Source organism: Festucalex cinctus, chromosome 14 (assembly GCF_051991245.1).
Source record: "Festucalex cinctus isolate MCC-2025b chromosome 14, RoL_Fcin_1.0, whole genome shotgun sequence".
Lineage (NCBI taxonomy): Eukaryota > Metazoa > Chordata > Actinopteri > Syngnathiformes > Syngnathidae > Festucalex > Festucalex cinctus.
In genome coordinates this window covers 18251779-18269715 of record NC_135424.1, presented here as the reverse complement: position 1 = coordinate 18269715, position 17937 = coordinate 18251779, and the positions used below count along the sequence as shown (strand labels likewise).

The 17937-nt window shown below is 40.7% G+C and overlaps 1 protein-coding gene across 1 annotated transcript in view; it reads left to right on the top strand.

The window, feature by feature from the left end:
• mlip (muscular LMNA-interacting protein) overlaps positions 1–17711 on the top strand; it is a 34915-nt gene extending 17204 nt beyond the window's left edge. Inside the window, exons 2-11 of the mRNA XM_077495406.1 lie at positions 7304–7429; positions 7685–9118; positions 10467–10538; positions 10746–10829; positions 10917–11000; positions 11071–11115; positions 12446–12484; positions 12619–12681; positions 12809–12943; positions 17110–17711. Of these exons, the coding sequence (XP_077351532.1) occupies positions 7340–7429; positions 7685–9118; positions 10467–10538; positions 10746–10829; positions 10917–11000; positions 11071–11115; positions 12446–12484; positions 12619–12681; positions 12809–12943; positions 17110–17250 (2187 nt within the window). The 5' untranslated portion in view covers positions 7304–7339 and the 3' untranslated portion in view covers positions 17251–17711. The remainder of the gene's footprint in view (positions 1–7303; positions 7430–7684; positions 9119–10466; positions 10539–10745; positions 10830–10916; positions 11001–11070; positions 11116–12445; positions 12485–12618; positions 12682–12808; positions 12944–17109) is intronic.
• Positions 17712–17937: the final 226 nt, after the last annotated feature.

The following is a 17937-nucleotide window of genomic DNA, read 5'->3' as shown; positions in this document are numbered from 1 at the left end:
TATTATTGGCCGCTGATAATTTTTCTGTAATTCCTGTTTAAGTTCTGATTCATATTCTTGTCCTGCTTCCTGCCTTAAAATATTCCTAAGCGCCTTACCATGTGGTTTTAGTGACCTGTCTGTAATTATCACTATAGCATCTCCCTGTATTCGCCAAGGGCTTCCCACATAATGACACAATGTCACTCCATTCCCGATTGAAACCTTCTTGGTTTCCTCCGGCAGCCCCTCCAGGGGCGCCGTCCTTATCAGGGGAGTCATTCTCACAATTATGCCCGAGCTTTCATCCTCTGAGGCTCCCGCGTCCTCCTCTACGGGGACACATGAGCCCGTACCATAAAAGCCCTCTTCACTAGCGGCTTCAGCAAACCGCTTCCTCGCCATTTGGAGCTCTTTCAACTCCGGTTGTTCCCAAAGGTTGAGGCTTAAAGCTTCAATCCCCTTGGGATCTGCCAATTCCACCTTGACATGCATTTTCTCAGCAAGGGATTTTAGTGTCGGGTCCCACTGGACTCCGGTACTAACCACTTCCATCACATTATACACATCCAACAACATAGACCACCAGTGGACCCAAAGGCCCACCGTCCCAGAGGTGCATCCCTCCTGGGGGTGGTTTACTACTACTGTCGCTATGCCCATTATTTCGGGAAATTCACTCACGAACATTCCCGTTCCCTTCACCGCCTTTTCCACCTCGACTGCGAGGTCTGTCGGACGGATCGAAGGGTTGTTTATTTCCAGGTGCCTTCTGGCTCCTGGTGGCCATCGATCTACACCTTCACCCAGTAGCATAATTACTACTGGTATATTTACTTGTTCTAGAGGATGGAATTCAGGCCTGAATCCCGCTCCCCTCTCTGTAGGGCTGGGAGATTTCTCCCTCCCATTTTTCCCAATCAATTTCTCCATTACTTCACTAGCGTGTTTTATAGCCCGCTTTGCTTATTGTAGGAGTTGAGCTATCTATTTCCGAAGCCTACCCGTGTACTTTGGGTTACAGGGACGTACTATAGCTCCTGGTTACTCAGCTCCGTACCCGTGTACGTTGCCTCCACTTTCCGGGACTACCGCTTTCGGGTTTCCTACCTTTACTCGTCGGCGGATGTCCTCCCTCAAACGGTGGGGTGTATGGTCCTTCCAAATCGGTTGTAATCCACTCCGCTTCCCTTTTTCGGGCTGTGACTGTCTTCTTGTGCCGATGGACACTCCTGTCAAAACCGAAAAAGGCTGCTTCCACTAGAACATTAGTCCAGTGGAAACTCCTACCTTTCCTCCTTGGTTCTCGACGACTTTCTTCTTGTGCCGATGGACACTCCTGTCAAAACCGAAAAAGGCTGCTTCCACTAGAACATTAGTCTAGTGGAAACTCCTACCTTTCCCCGACGGTCTCGACGACTTTCTTCTTGTGCCGATGGACACTCCTGTCAAAACCGAAAAAGGCTGCTTCCACTAGAACATTAGTCCAGTGGAAACTCCTACCTTTCCTCCTAGGTTCTCGACGACTTTCTTCTTGTGCCGATGGACACTCCTGTCAAAACCGAAAAAGGCTGCTTCCACTAGAACATTAGTCTAGTGGAAACTCCTACCTTTCCTCCTTGGTTCTCGACGACTTTCTTCTTGTGCCGATGGACACTCCTGTCAAAACCGAAAAAGGCTGCTTCCACTAGAACATTAGTCTAGTGGAAACTCCTACCTTTCCCCGACGGTCTCGACACTTTCTTCTTGTGCCAATGGACACTCCTGTCGGGAACCGAAATTTTAAAAGTTTCTCAAAAACACCAGGAGAAAAGGCAAGGGAAAGGAAATCAAGTTTTGGTCTACAGCGTCAACCTCTGTCAACGTGTCTACGATCAACGAAAAGGGACTATATATTTCTTCAGGCACCCCGCAATAACTAAGCAAAGAATATGGTAATCTTGCTAAATACGGACACCTGTGATAACAATAAAATAAAATAGGCCACCGCACCCAATTTGGAAGACCTATATGCCGTAAACCATAGTTTATCATCACACTATTAATGGAGACTGCTTCTCTTCAAGCAGCTCTCCACCACTAACTCTAACTGTTCAAGCCCTCCTCCTCTTTGTGGGCGGGCTTGTACCACCCCTTGACTCAGCCCCTCCCTCAGGAATGCGCGGCGCAGCGCGCTCTACCAGGTACACTGTCAGTACCCTCACAGCCGACCGAAGCAGCAGGTCGCTGTCAAAGCCCATTCACTTTTGAATGGCTTCCTCACACTCAGCCTCCGTTCGAGTGCAAGTCTCCTGGGGGGCCAGTCACCGTTCCTTTAACACAAAATAGTACAATCAACTTCAATTCAAAAATCACACTAGATTTCCACAATTAAAGCAGTTCTTTTCCATGAAACACTATTCATCAAAGAGACTATCTTTGTGTTAGCTCAAGGTCGTCTGACATGACAATTTATCAGCGAGCTCGCCGTCAACTCCAAGCACTGTGCCCACAGCTCAAAGTCGCGCTTACTCGGGTTCCTCTTTTGGGCTTCGACCGACCCCGATTTTGCAATAATGAGTCAATCGAGCCCCACGTATGGGCGCCACATGTCAACTTCCGCTTACCCGCAGGACTAAATCGGGAAAAATGTCCTGATCGACTCTCCAATCAATGGGTCAGTAATTCCCCTTTTCCCTCACCGGCTCTAAGGCGTCAATGTGAGGGGACGGAAATTAGTTAAGCCGATATATCGAAGTAGACTCACCTAGGTTTGTTCACTGTCTTCTTATCATGAGGTCAACCCGTCTTCATCCACCTATTAATCCTGAATGAGCAACCACACAAAACCCAGGAATAATAGCCTGAACACCTCACTTACTTGGCAGCTCCACTTCTCTTAGTTGTTTGCATTTGTTATTGACCTAGTCATTTAATAATCCTTGTTAGGATCATACGGACTTGTTTCACATCAAGCAGGAGTATTCGACTTTATTAATATAAAATGGAAACCTTCATCACTTATTATTAAAATGCACTTACCTCTTTTCCAAACGTCCGCGGCCACTGCCCGTCTCGAAGGAAAAACAACGAGGTCTTATAAAATGACCTGGACTTTCTCAAAACGTCCCAAAATAATAAAACAAAAATGAAATCAACAAATAAACAAATAAACTAATAAATTCACAATCGGTTTTTAATATTCTTTATTAGGACTCCTAATATATCTAATTAATTAATAAAGTAAAAAACCGAAGGAAACAAATAAAATAATTAAATCAAGGATTGTCTTTCAATAGTTTTATTTTCAAATAATGATATGAACATAAAAGCAATTTTCAAATTCTTCAATGCGCATTCGCCAAACGCAGGGCGCAATTATAGATTTCAAAAATCACAATTACAATTAAAATTAAAATTAAAATTCATAAAATATAAAATAAAATAGAAAAAGGAAAATCAAACATAATTATTTAAACCTTTAAATAAAGCCTTCTAAGATTGATCACTTCTTCAAAGAGCTCAAGACCTAATTTTAAAATAAGACGTTTTTGGCTAAAAATAAATTGAAAATATGGAAGTGTGTTAAAATGGCTCCGTCCCTACACGCGATTAACCGTTCATAACTTCCTCTTAAACATCTTATTCAATAAAGCATTGTACATTACCCAATTTGGAGAGAAAAGTCCCGTTCGCAGCTAACAGCCAAAGGTCCTCCGTAAAAACCTAAGTCCTATCACTCTGCTGTACACTTTCTCTAACAACACACTCCTCACGGGTTGATCGCTTCACGACAAAGAGCTGAAAGCTCGGAGCCCCGATCGTTGCCAGGGGCAATCTTTTATAACCTTGGTTGCGTCACAGCATCTCCTTGGTAACGGTGGTCTTCCGCCAGTCGTTCCCGTCACTTGTAGTCTCTTCATAAATCCATGCGCTGAGATGAAGTAGGACGCCACATAGTCTCACAGTCTCATACAATTGAGTAACAAGCGCGTATTATTGGAGCTCATTCTTTTCACACAAGCATACACAGGAAACTGGTTGCTAAGCTACACACACCACAGAGCTTGGCCAGTTCCTGTTATTCAAACAAAAATACATTTCAACTTACGTGGAGCTTTCTGCGTAGCAGCTTTCTGCGTAGCTTTCTGCGTACATATGCACGTAGGGCAATGTATCCATCTTACATGGGGCAATGTGCTCCCTCTACATGGGGCACTACGCCATCTTAAGGTGCCATATGCCATCTTACGTGGCCATATGCCATCTTAAGTGGGGCAATATGCTATACGTGGGGCAATACGCCATCTTAAGTTGCCATAGACATGGCAACAACCCAATGTGGGGCCAAAAAGTCACAGTTACAATTCTAACGGTCTTGGCTCTTAACGTGGAGCTATTAAACATCAAATCAATGATAATATTCTTAACCAAACTTATGCAAGCATGAATAACATGTATACACACATGACATGTCAAATCCCAAAACCTCTCAGGGAATCTCAACAGGTTAATTCTTTTCATTTGTTACACATCTTGTATGACAATGCTGAGAGAAAACATTTTACATACAGGCAATCATGACATTCAATGCAGTTACAGCTATCTTATCAGCGATAATAGACAGTATCGCATGTAAATAAAAGGAAATAAAAGACAGCAAAGTTTCACAGTGGCTTCAATGTGCTGTAAGCATTGATCCATAATTCAGGTTAACAATTGTCGAATGAAGATTGTGTTTTGTGTGTATTATTATTTAATTCAGGATACCTTCATTTACTTATTTATTATATATTAATACGTGGGGCTTCAGGATAACGTTATTTATTTTTAAACGTAAGGCTTTATTATTACAACGTGGGGATATATCAAACTTCAAAATGTGGGGCAATACGGTTAAAACGTGGGGCTTAATAAGGGATGACCTGTCCCTGCTAAGCAGGCGACCCTGGTTGCTTAGGTTTGGCGGCATCTGGTGGTTACCTTGGGGAACTACACCCAGAGGCCAAAGTGTGATTTTGTCAGCCCTATAGACACCAATTCCTTGATCTTATGGACACTAATTGATCTCTAATTCTAGAATTGAGTTCAGTCCATAAGTTGTCATTTAATTTATACATGATATGGCGCAGCATCTGACCCACTCGATCCCACTCAATTCGACAAGTAAAAAAAAGAAGTAAACAATCTTGGAAAGAGATTCATTCCAGGAGCATAAAAATAAATATTTAGCACTTTTGTTCTTCAGTAATCCCCAGGATCATATTAGGGAAAAATGTGCACTTTTATCCGGATTATCTGTTAAAATGGCAATAATAGAAGCCCTTTATATCGCTCTAGTAAGGTACTTTATTTAGTGCCTTGCATGTTCATGTGTATATGATGAGTGTTCACTTATTTACTCAACCACTTTTCTTTTTAACTACTGGCCATTTAAATGGAGCTATGAAATATATGAAACCAAATGAAAACAATTTGTCATAGCTTTCTAACGCAAAAATAAATTAAATGTGCAGATGTTTATTTGATGATACAATACTATTGGTGGACACGCCTCTGATTGAATCATTACGATGATTTACACTAATGATTAACAATTTTTGACAGACAATGAGTGGGCAACATGCATTTGTAATCATCTTCTGTCAAGTCTCTTCGATGTATTAGGAGTTTTCTATATCAAACCCATTTGTTATAATTGATGAACCACAGGTTCAAATTAATTCCTTAATGTAAATTAAGGCAACATTGCTGAACACTCAAGAACTATTGTACAATAAAATATTTTCTAATTTAAAAAAAAATAATTTTTTTTAAAATTAACTTTAGAAGAACACAGAGGCTATCAAAGCAAATTTGCCATTTTCAGTGTGCCGTGGCTCCTCAGTTCACAGTGAAGTTTCATTTTGGAATGGGATGTACGAGGTGACATAACCCAAATTTGGAATTTGGATTTTGTAAGCCAGAACGTGGTGTAGTCTGTCACTCACCAGCGCTAATTCAGGAGTCAATTCAGAATTGCAGAAAACATTTTCTTTGGCAAAAAAAAAATTACATAGGCCTTCAGTATAAGGACGGCGGGATACTTGGTCTGCTGTGAATAGCGAAAAATAAACCTAGGTGGGAGGAATCTACCACTACCGCTTTTGTTTGACTCTGCCCTCTGCTGAGTGCTCTTGTTTCCTGATATTGTGAAATGGAATCTCAAACATGGAACAAATTTGTGATTGTCTCCAGCAGATTAAACTGAATGAACTTTAACCTTTTACAGATGGTCATAAAAACTCTTGAGTACCAATAATAAACTGTGTGCTATCTGCAAACAAGTGTTTACTTGACAACTTTCGTAAACACATTTTGAATTTGACCTGAGGGACTTGAAAGTGGGCTTCTACCAATCAAACACTGTAAATCACTTTGATATTTGATATTGAGGTGCCATTTGGGGTGCTCCCAACACTCTTCTCCCTTCCTATATGGGGACAGTTTAGGGAAACATGTTTGGACTATGGAGTTGCCAAAATTGATAAAAGTGCAGCAGACCATTTTGATTACAGGCATATTGTTATTACAGTCAAACATTTCATCACATTTTAAAATCAAAATAATACTCACAAATCAAATTCCAATGATCAAATCCAATGCTTTTCAATGAGCAGAGATCTTTTTTTCACCGACTTGACCGCCATTTTGACTTGTGACGTGCTCAGAAATGTCATTAGACAAGTGGGATCAGACATTTTACACTTAACAAGGCACTTTTACCAAGCGCTGTTAAACCATCCAGCAAGCATACTGTAGCTAACACTGTACTTCCTCTCATTTTTACACCTATTCGCACCACTTCTGGTGAGCTACTTAGCAAACTGACGCTAACATGAAGATACCAATGGTAATCGTAGGAGGCTTTGTTGCTGCTCCAAATAACACTTTTGAATGTGTTATGCCTCTTTATTGTGTTAGTTTTGTACAAAGTTAGTTAGTATCTTTCTAATCGTGTATTAATTTGATCTTTGTTATTAAATCAGTGTGACATGGCAACACCCTTACTAACAGGTAGTCAGTAAGTGCTATGGCAAATAGTAAATGTAATGCTGTAATGTTTGTATGATGATGAGATACAGGTGCACAATTTATGGACACTCTTGGTGGGCTGGAGTAGCGGCCTGAGCAGTGTATATTTCAGGCCGTCCCAGCCCCGTGTCAGCATGACGTGTGAGTACATGTGAATTATATGCGTGGGACATGTGGTTTGCTGCCACCGAGAACACTCCCCCGAGCTCAGGGGACTCGCTGAAGTTCACCACGGGCTTCTCTCAGTGTCTCTTTGCCTTTCTCCTGTCAGAACGTGGCTGGCTCCTATGAGGCAAGCGGCAAGACCATGTCAGATGGGAAGATTTTAAAAGCAGAGATAATCTTTATCAAGGATTCACCGGAGGGAGGAGCAAGAAACAAAACAAAGACAAATGAGGTAAGGGAGATTGCTTCATAGAAGGCTGTGTTAGAAAGATTAAAATGCATATCTATTTAAAATTTGCACAGCTTTCAGAAAAGAATGCCAAGATTTGACAGTTTATAAGCTTCAATGTCTTTTTATTTTTAGGTCTCAACATGTCACAATACTTTCCACAGTAATGAAATATAAATAAAGTTGATGCTTGAACAAACTTTGACCAAATTTAAAGTAAAACTTTGTTCTCAAAATGCCACTCCACTCTTTTGTCAGCCACAGTCTCCATTGGGCCAAGTGAGCCGCTCCCAAGCCTCCACGTCACCGGGTGGCCAGTCTGAAAATACACCCAAACACAGCGCCGCTGCCTCCATGGAGACAACTGCTAATAAACACCGGGGCCTTTCCCAGCAGTGGGGTCACGATTCCTCTGGACATTTCGAGGTTAGCTCGGGTTTCTTTCCCGATAAGCCTCCCATGTCGGATCGCACGACGAGCCCCGCATTCTCGGCGCACGTGTTCCCAACGCCGGCTTCGTCCAGAGAGTCCATCCTCTCCGAGAGCTGGGACCGAGACAAATGCTGGCCCGCCATGCCGCTTTCCTCTCTTGCTTCTCCCACTTCTCTCAGCCGCACTGTTTCCCCCTGCTCCTCGGTGCGCTCCGGAGTCTTCTCCCCTGCTGTGGTTCAGATCAGAAAGCACGCTCTTGCTCCAGGCTCCAGTCTGGTTCACATCCCCCAATCCTGTTTCTCATCCTGCGACAGCTTGGCTTCTTCAATCTGCCCGCAGTCCCCTCCTCTTCGACACCGGCCTCCCCTCACCAGACTCTCCCTCCTCACAGCCATCCTAAGGAAAGGCCGTCTGCCCGTTCTGTCTGCTTCTCTCCGGAGGCCCTACACCCCCTGCTGGCCTGTTAACCCTGTGACCATCACTTTCTGCAATGCATGCTCAGCAGCTTCCAGCGTGGCCTCCATTCCCCTGGAGTTTTCCTCTCCGTTCTCATCATCGACATCCTTTGATAGTCAAACGTTTGCTCACAGGGAGCCTATTAGGGGTGTTATGGCGCCCCCGCCTGAGCTGCCTAATGAGGCCAGTAGGCCTCGTGATCCAGTTAAAAGGCGCTCGGGGGAGATTCGCGTGCCAAAGTGGGAGCAGGTAATCTCGCCGCCACAGTTGGAGAGCACCGTGCCGCCAAGAGATCCACCGCCGTGGTTATGCTCAAAACTCAAACGGGTTCCACTGCGGCACTCTTACGTGTTCAAGCCTCCTGAGCTGAAGTCCAGTTTTGCTCACACGGACCTCAGCAGCAAACCAGCCATTTCTCCAATGGAGAAAAGTCGACAGGCAAATTCTTCTCTGTGGAAACTTCGTTGGCTTTCTGAGCAACTGAGATCCCCATCACCCTGCACTACTTTCTCCTCTCCATCACATTCCCGCTCAGCCAGCGCCGCCACATCACCTCTCCCTCCGCTCGCTGCTGAGAGGTGTAAACCACCCCAAGGCTTCACCAACCTGACACAGTCACGCTACACGCCCGTCACATTTTCCGGGTGGCCCTCGCCCATCAGCTCTCCCACGCCAACGCCATCTCCCGCCATGCTATTTCGAGACCTCACGCCGTCCCCTTCCTACTCCCTGCGCTCCACGCCCTCCCCAAGGCCGGGGAGTGGAATATCAGATTGCAGTGATAGGGAGGGTAAAAAAAGAAAGGTAGCCACGTGCACCACTTGAACACGCTCGAGGATACATGTTGTTCTTTGACTCGGCTTTCGCTGACTTGATACGCGGACATGCGCTCGCTAGTCAAAACAATGCGTAGTCTACATAGATCAACACAGACAAAATTTTGCTTAAGATTTGCCAATCAGAGATGTATTGTTGGAGAATGCTGACAAATCCTTTTGAAGAAAAGAGAAAATTATTCAAAGTCACTGTACATTAACATGATTTTGTCATACTCTTCCTTTGCCTGTTTTTTCTGTTTAATCACATAGCTGTGTCAACGATTCATGGGGGTGGGTTTGGGGGTCATATTCCCTAGAATATAAATACAATTTAATCTAAATAGTAAATAGAAAAGACTTATGAAGCACTTTATCAACACCAAAGCTTTTTACAAAGCCCAACATTCAATTGTTTGAAAACATGTTAGCAGGTGAATCACTGTGCATTGCTCTTACAACGGAATAGTTGTTCTGTTAAATTTCAAATGGCTTACCTCAAGTAGAAACTCACGTAAACATTGTGGTTGTGGTCAACGGTTATTTCACACTTTGTTGCTGTAAATTACTGGTAAACAGTCCTCAGCAAACTTCCTGAATGCTGGAAGGTTAGCCTACATGCTACTTGGAGACCATAGATTATTAGCTAGATCAAGCCTTGGCTTGTTGATAACGCTTATATAGCCGCCATCTTGGGTGTGTTTGTCTCCAATAAATTCATTTGAACTCATTTAATTTCTTTCATTATTTTGGACATGGATTGGTTTGTTACAAACAGCATCTATCATACAAGCCGTGTGTCATTATACAATCATGGCTCTAACAAAGATGGCAGGTCTCACTGTTCAATACAGCAGCCGCTCAGAGTGAATGAGGGTACACCACATGTGTTTATTTTTACTTCCCCTCCTGAAAAGACTTTTTGTATTCCCCCACCTCCCCCAATTGAGTTGTACAGATTGTAGGTCACATTAATAGCGAGTAAAGTGGACATGATTGTTCCATCACAAAAACCTCTCATTTGACCAGAACTGTGTAGCCAGCTTTTCTTTTTTTTTTTTTTTTTTTAAATTCACTCTATGTTGGGTGTCCATTAAGAGCCAATTATCATTCTGTACTCAGCTTGTGATTTCGACCCACATTCTTACCTGATGGCAGTCAACAGAATAATTATTCAACATTTGGTATCTGACCAAATGTCTGCAAGGTTTATTAAAATTGGCATCCTGGAGCAATACCAGATAAAAATGACAAATGTCATATGTAATCCAATGTAATTCAGTTGAATTTTTGAACTAATTCATATTCATGCATGTCTTTCCCACTCTCTACCGAAGCCTCACAAGATTACGTCAAGCTACAAATCACTTGCTGCAATCCCTACAAACACGCTTCTATTGGATCAGCAGGTACTTTCACGCCCCTCATTATGCTGTTGGCTGGTCTGCCATATGATGTCTTAGTGGTGTACTTATTCAGCCAAGCCCCACAGGAGATAACTATCTGCTAAATGAGTGCATAAATGCAAATTGCACAGGGGTAACGTGGGAGTCTATTGTATAATCACTCACAGATGATTACAGTCTGTAGGCATCCACTATGCTTCATATTCCCAGGTAATAGACGAGCAGGTGGAGAGTGAGAACATCTTGAAAAGAAGCATCACTAGTGATAGGGCTGCTGAAGATACCCGTGCTGAGGTATCTTAACACCCATCACTGAACATTTGTGTGGTGGCTGTCAGATAATGATGAGCTGTAAGCTCAATCCTTTTCTGTGCTTATCAGATGCGCTCACCTGCTCAGCTCCGACAGCAATCTGAGGAACTGTATTCAGCCATTGATGAGATATTGGCAAATTCTAATCCACCGGTGGGTTCATTTGATCAGTGGTATGGTGCTACTGTGTCAATTACAGATGTTTTTTTTGTTTCCATTTTAGAGCAAAACAGCGACCAAGATATCGTTGCCCGATGTCAGTTTGAGGGTACAGTGATTTCCCCTTTATCAACTTTCTGCTCGGTCTCATAACATTAATATCTGCATCATCATTGACCCAGTTGTACAAAATTATTTTGAACTCAAAAGTAGGTAGAGTATAATCTGGACAGTAATCTGATAACATATTAGAATGCAGATGGGCAACATCAGACTTATCAGCATCATTTCAGGAGACAGGACGACAATTTTCATTTCAACATGCCAGAAGCAAAAAGCATCTTTATCTGAAGTGGATAACAGCTGGAAGAGCAAAGAGAAAGTCATTAGTTTTGGCTTCAGAAAGACAGTAGCAGCATGAGTTTACTCTTCTAAATGTAGACTGATTGTCACGCAGACAAGACACAGGATGTAAAAGAGAGTCTTTATATACAAAAATTCAAAGAGCAGAACGCAGGGATTCAGGTGACCTCGAAGAAAACACTTGACAGAACAACCTTGACTAATCTTGAGCTGGCTGGATGCAAAGAAAACCTCAGAACTGCTTGCATGGAAGAAACCTCAAATTGCTGAGAGAAAACCTCAGCTAAGGAACCTCAACATACTGACAAAAATGTCATTCTGTAACTCTAACTAGGGCAATGCACAATTCTATATGACAGAATAAAGGTCTATATGATAAAATAAGAGCGACTAAACAAACGAAGAGTAGCTAACATAGGCACAGACTCTGCATGGCAACTTAACACAATATTATATTATCATCATAAGGGACATATTAACTGCATACGACCAGACAAACAGTGACTACAGCAACTGACCACATTATTACATTATCATCAACAGGGACATAGTAACTACATAAGCAACTGACAACAGCAGATTTGAAAGTTATGGGCAAACCATTGTAAATAAAAGAGATTGGAAATTAAAATGCAGGATCAAACAGAAAACTCATTGGACTGAGGAAGCGTTTCCGAATGAAATAATGAGATAAAAGTGAATTTGAACTGTGTAATCATCAGTATGATGATTGAAATCATCTGTTCATTATTGATCAAAAGGCGAGAAACCTTCTTGTAGTTGTGTGCACGCTTGTAATACGTGCATAAATCCTCCACACGTCTAAGATCACTCAGCAGACATTCAACTGGGAAATGGCAAAGAAACTCTTTTTAGTCCTCTCTAATTACCTGATGCTCACAAATTGCAAGAATATTCAGGCTTTTGTCTTCTTTATGTCTTTTTCGCTACCAGTCACCTTTTATAAATAAATGATGGAAATTGAATATTACTTTTTTTTTTCTTTTTTTTTTTTAAATGGACAATTATTTCCAGTTCCACAACAGATGACATTAATATATTTGTTGCGTTTCCAGGACAACTCTGCCAAATCCCTGGGCCGTGAAACCAAATATGTAAGTATAATTGCAGTTTTTAACCTCAAAATGCTACTATATACTAATTACCTTCTATTTGATTTATATAGTATTTGTCACAATCAGACTGTCGTGTCTCTGCAATTAATTTTCCCTTCACGTTATGTCATCAGGCATCAATAAGCAGCATCCATCCATCTGCAAGTGTCGAAAGAAGGCTGAAGGACTCAAGAAAGGTACCAGCCATTCAAGGGTTACTATGTCTTATCAACTGTACTCCCCCTTCGAAAATGAAATTGCAGAATAATTAATCATGAATGAAATCTTGCCTCTCTTATCGTGCCTGCATGCTGAATTGTTCAGACGAAGCCTGGGGTTATTCGCCCGATGATGACCGTTCCAAGATTGTCAGAGAAAGATGGAGAAGAGTATCGACACCGTCCCTTCAGAGAAACAGATGCCCAATGCTGCTTAAAAGGCAACTCCAATTCATGCAAGGTAGATAGACGCAAGTTTTTAGTGGAGACAAATGAATGCAGTTCCATTTGTTAAAAATTGAGGCTGTTAAACCATTTAATATTTAGCAGTTTCATGATTAAAAGTTAGATATATTTAAGATATGACCTTTTCCATGGTGGGAAGTAATAAAGCACGAATGCATTTTTAACTGTATATAAATAGATTTTTCAGGTATCTAAACCTTTTAGTTGTGTATTTATTTTTGACTATTTTTTTACTTTTACTCCCTACATTTGAAAACAAATATCTCTACTAGCTACTACTCCTTACTTTAAAAACAGACTCCCCCCTGCACCTCCATGTATATTGAGACAACATAAATAGAAAGATAGACAAAGTCAGGGTTGAGTCTTGGTTGATTGAGACCTTAGGGTCTTATATGACAGAAACAAAAAAGGCAGGGCATAGAGACATGGAAGACTTTGCGACCATTAACAACAACTTTGGCTGTGTTATTTGAAATAATTTTACCAGTCTTCGTTACACAAGTATCAGTACTTCTATTGAAGTACACTGTATGAGAACTTTGCTACCTTTGATCTGTTCTCCTTTTGAAGAAATGCAAAGGAGAGTGAAAATAAATGCATGATATTTTTCATGCAGTAACAGTTATTAAGTTTAAGCGCCTGAGACTAAGCTTTATGTTGAACCACAATGTGAATGGTTTTAATTTACTGAATACATAAATATATAATGATCCAGCCACATGTTTACATGTTGAACAAACAATTACCATCAACAAATGTAGAAAAGTTGACCCCATATTATTTTCTCATGATCACACTGAGCCATAAAGTTGTGTATTACTTTAATACTGATAGATTTGCTTTGCCAGAGTTGAGAAATTGGACAGCAAGATGAATGAGTTCAGCCTGTACCAAATTCGAGAATAAAACGGTGAATCTTGACTGTACTCATCTGTGCCCTTTAAGACAGATGTTTGCAATATTTGCATAATAAGAACTACAGTTATCCATCCTGTACTGACCATGATGTAAATAAACTTTTTAAATGATATGGGTGGGTAGAGAAAGTTTTTCCAACTTACTTGAACTTTAAATGGCATTTTAAAGAGTATCTACCATCGAAAAGTCAATTTTCAGGTTGAATGCTGTCACAGCTTCACAGTAATCCAAAAATAAATGAACCACTGCCTCTCTTGACATTTAAAGTCACTTCACAAAACACAAATGTTTACTTAATCCTCTGAGTGTGTTTAAGATAACATAACATCTACAACTGGGGTTATTAAAAAAAAACAAAAACAAAAAAAAAAACATATATATGATAAAAATAAATAAAGTAGAAAAAAATATGTCAAAAGGTCAGCCACGATCCATTCCGTGGCTTTAGAAATTTCCTTTTGCATCAGTTATACTAGAAATGATTCCTCAAGGCAAGGCAAGTTTATTTGTATAGCACATTTCATACACAACTCAATGTGCTTTACACAAGGAAAGACGCATCAACAAACACAGTAGTTAACAACAATCAGCGCAAAGAAGAGAACAAAAAGTGACAGTTTCCTAAAAACATACTGTACATTGACAATGTTAAAACATCACACAGCAAACTTTAAAAACATTTAGCGGAAGGAAGATTTTAAAATTTTGTTTTTAAATAATAATAAAAGGGGAAAACTTGATTTAAAATTGTTAAAACAACCTTAATTAAAAAGGTATAAGAAAAAAAAAGCAACTTTTTCAACCTGGATTTAAAAGCTGACTTCACTTCTGTTGGCAGCTTATTCCATTTGTGTGCAGCATAACAGCTAAATGCAGCCTCACCATGTTTACTACGAACTCTGGGTCCCACTAGTTGGCCCAAGTCTGTAGATCTCAGAGCCCTGCTGGTGCCCAAACTGTTATCATGACAAAACGTTTATAACTTTTACAATGTTTTAGTAAGCATGTTCCCAAAATAAGTAGCACGAGTCCTTTGAGAAAGAAAAGGTGGCAAAAAGAAACATAGGGCGAGTTTTTGTAGACTGCAGAAGATAGCATGTGGAAACGCTGTCGTATCCTCATTTCATTGGTCAGATATGATGAGACTAACGGTAAATGGTGGCATTAAAGAGTGGGGGAAAAAAAAGTAAGAGCTTGCAGTCTCTGGTACACTTTTTTTGTACATGTACTCTATTGCACACCAAGCCTGCATGTGCATCTTCCATCCATTTTCTATGACCACTATACGTGTAGTCCTAATCAAGGTCATGAATATCCCAGAGTGCTTCGGGTGAAAGGCGCATTATACATTTTTCTCCAGTCAAAAGAATTAATTATGACTGTGTCTGCATTACTGTTTGAATGACAAATTTTCTGTTGGCTTCCCTGCTGTGCTGTATTCTTTGCCATAATGAAATGAAATTCATCCAGTGTTGAACACATGAATAAAACAAGTTTAATACAAATCAGTGTTGGATGATACAAGTAAACACAACACCACCCCCAAAATAATGCTCAACTGCTAACTTGATTAGTTTTAAAACTAATTTAATTGAATTTAGATTGCTAAAACGTTGCCGCCACCGCTCTCGCCCTTCCTCAAACATCTCCAAAAGTCTTTAATTCCGCTCAAAAGTAAACCACTGTGGTTACATCATTTTTCCAAACTCTTTTCAAAGGTCTTATGCTACATTTGAAGAAGGTGGGAGGTCAGACATATCCCACTCGGATTCTCTCAGTTCCGACCTCAAAGCATTCGAAGCGAATGTAAACAAAAAAGACGGCTGATTCTGATAAACAGTTTGTTGTTCTGGTTGTTAACACAGGCAGTCAAAATCATGTTGGGTTACTCAAAGTTACTTTTCTCAAATAACTAAGTTAATGTTCTAAAAAAAGATATGAATATGTTTATAATCGTATAAACTACGTTTCGCCATTCACGTTCTTTGATTCTACAGGGTTCACCATTGTTGAGTGACGTCTAGTGTTGTTCCGATACCATTTTTTGGCCCCCGATACCGATAACCACCTTTGCAGTATCGGCTGATACCGATAGCGTACCGATACTTTAGTTTTTTTTCCTCAACTTGAAAAAGCTGTCCTGCTATTGGTTCAGGGCATTCAAGGGCCAATAGGATATCTTAGATCGGCATGCAGTGAACATGTCACGTATCAGTGAATGTCGTGCACCAGCAAGACACAAAATGCTGCATCCAAAATCCTATATTAGCGTTGGAATTAATGGTATCGGCATGTTACTTGTGAGTAGTCACCGATACCGATACCACCTTTTTAATTCAGTATCGGTATCGGAACAACACTAGTGACGTCAGATATAAACCGGTGGTGTTCCCATGCATGCTTCCTGGTATGAAGTCCGAAAAGGCCGTAATACAGCATTAGATCGATGAGTGATGCAATAAATGAAATAATTAAACTGTCATAATAAGAAATGAATCTGCACGCAAACTTCACTTTGTGGCTAACCAGTTCCTTCTGCAATGAAAAATTACAGCTATCCAATTGTAACCAAACAGGCGTACTCAAATGTGGCAAACCTAACAATTTTTAATCATTATTTTCAATTTTTTCAAAAACATCCATCCATCCATCCATTTTCTTGACCGCTTATTCCTCACAAGGATCGCGGGGGGTGCAGGAGCCTATCTCAGCTGGCTTTGGGCAGTAGGCGGGGGACACCCTGGACTGGTTGCCAGCCAATCGCAGGGCACTTTTAAAAAAAATTATAAAATAAAAACAATTTAAAACAGATTTAATCTTGAGGTGAAAAAATCATGCACATCCCCAGCGAAATGTGAATTAATGGATTTTTTTTGGGGGGGGCAGTTTATTGGTTAATAACGTGTACAAATAACAGACTGTAGTGTCAATCTGAAAATGATTTCAGTAGTTTCCGCATAATTCTGCAAACGAATGAAACACAACCTCTCACACTGTGTTTTTGCTTCAGAGCTAATTTTAGCATTCTACCCTGGATGAAACGAATCAAAAATCTGGTGAACAAGGAAGTCATTTCAGGCAATTTAACAGTGGGCCAAACTACTTTAAATGTCAAGTCCAAATAGGAAGCGACTTCATTTAAAGACTCCAGGGACTGGAATCTGATTGATGAGACATTCATCCCTGCAGTCAATTTAACAGTGACCCTAATTGCACAACATTTGTCCTTCTTCATTTCAGGTGGAAAGTGTGGGCCTTGAAGACACGGGGGGAAATTGTCACACAAGTAGGAAAAGTCAAACGCTGCAAGGAGAGAGGACATCTGAAGGAAGAAGTCCATTTGCCGTGTGTGAATTGCACATCATTGAGCCCGAAGGCTAGATCAGTCATTTTGAGGAAGACGCCTCCACCTCGCTCTGATCACATTTAAGTCAACATCAAACAATGAAACATTCATGACATGAATTTGAATAGACGAGAAAACATTTCCACCGACTCTGAGTTGAGTTGTGTCCTTCTGTGCTAGCAAACATTCATAATATTTGAAAGAGAGGTTTCATCAAATTTCTTGAACGGTATGGCAGTGGCTTGGCATGGTTTGTCAGCGCTGAAGGGCAAGTCAAGCAATGGGTCATAAATCACCTAGTTTCCATTTGCACCTAACAAAGATAGTGGAAATAGATCTCACTTGTTGAGTGCAAGGTTACGTATGGCTAAATCATTTATATGTTGACTTCCTCTAACTGTCAGCAGTCGCTAATTATTTTGCTCTCGTAATGTCACAACAAAGCTAGACTTTTGCAATTGCCATGTTGACTGACTTGAATGCCTCTTAGGCTATACTGAAGACTTTTTTTTTTTTTTTTTTTTTTTTTACCTGATGTGGCTCTTTAAATAATAAAGACAGCTTTGATTCAGAAACATGTGGAAGAACTGCTGAAGTGAATTTCGAACCAGTTTTTTTTTTTTACCAAACAGAATTTGGTCATTGCTAATGGAGTTCTGTATAAATAAATGCTTTTCGTGACATTGTTCTTCTTTAGAGTAGAGTGACCAGATTTTCAATGC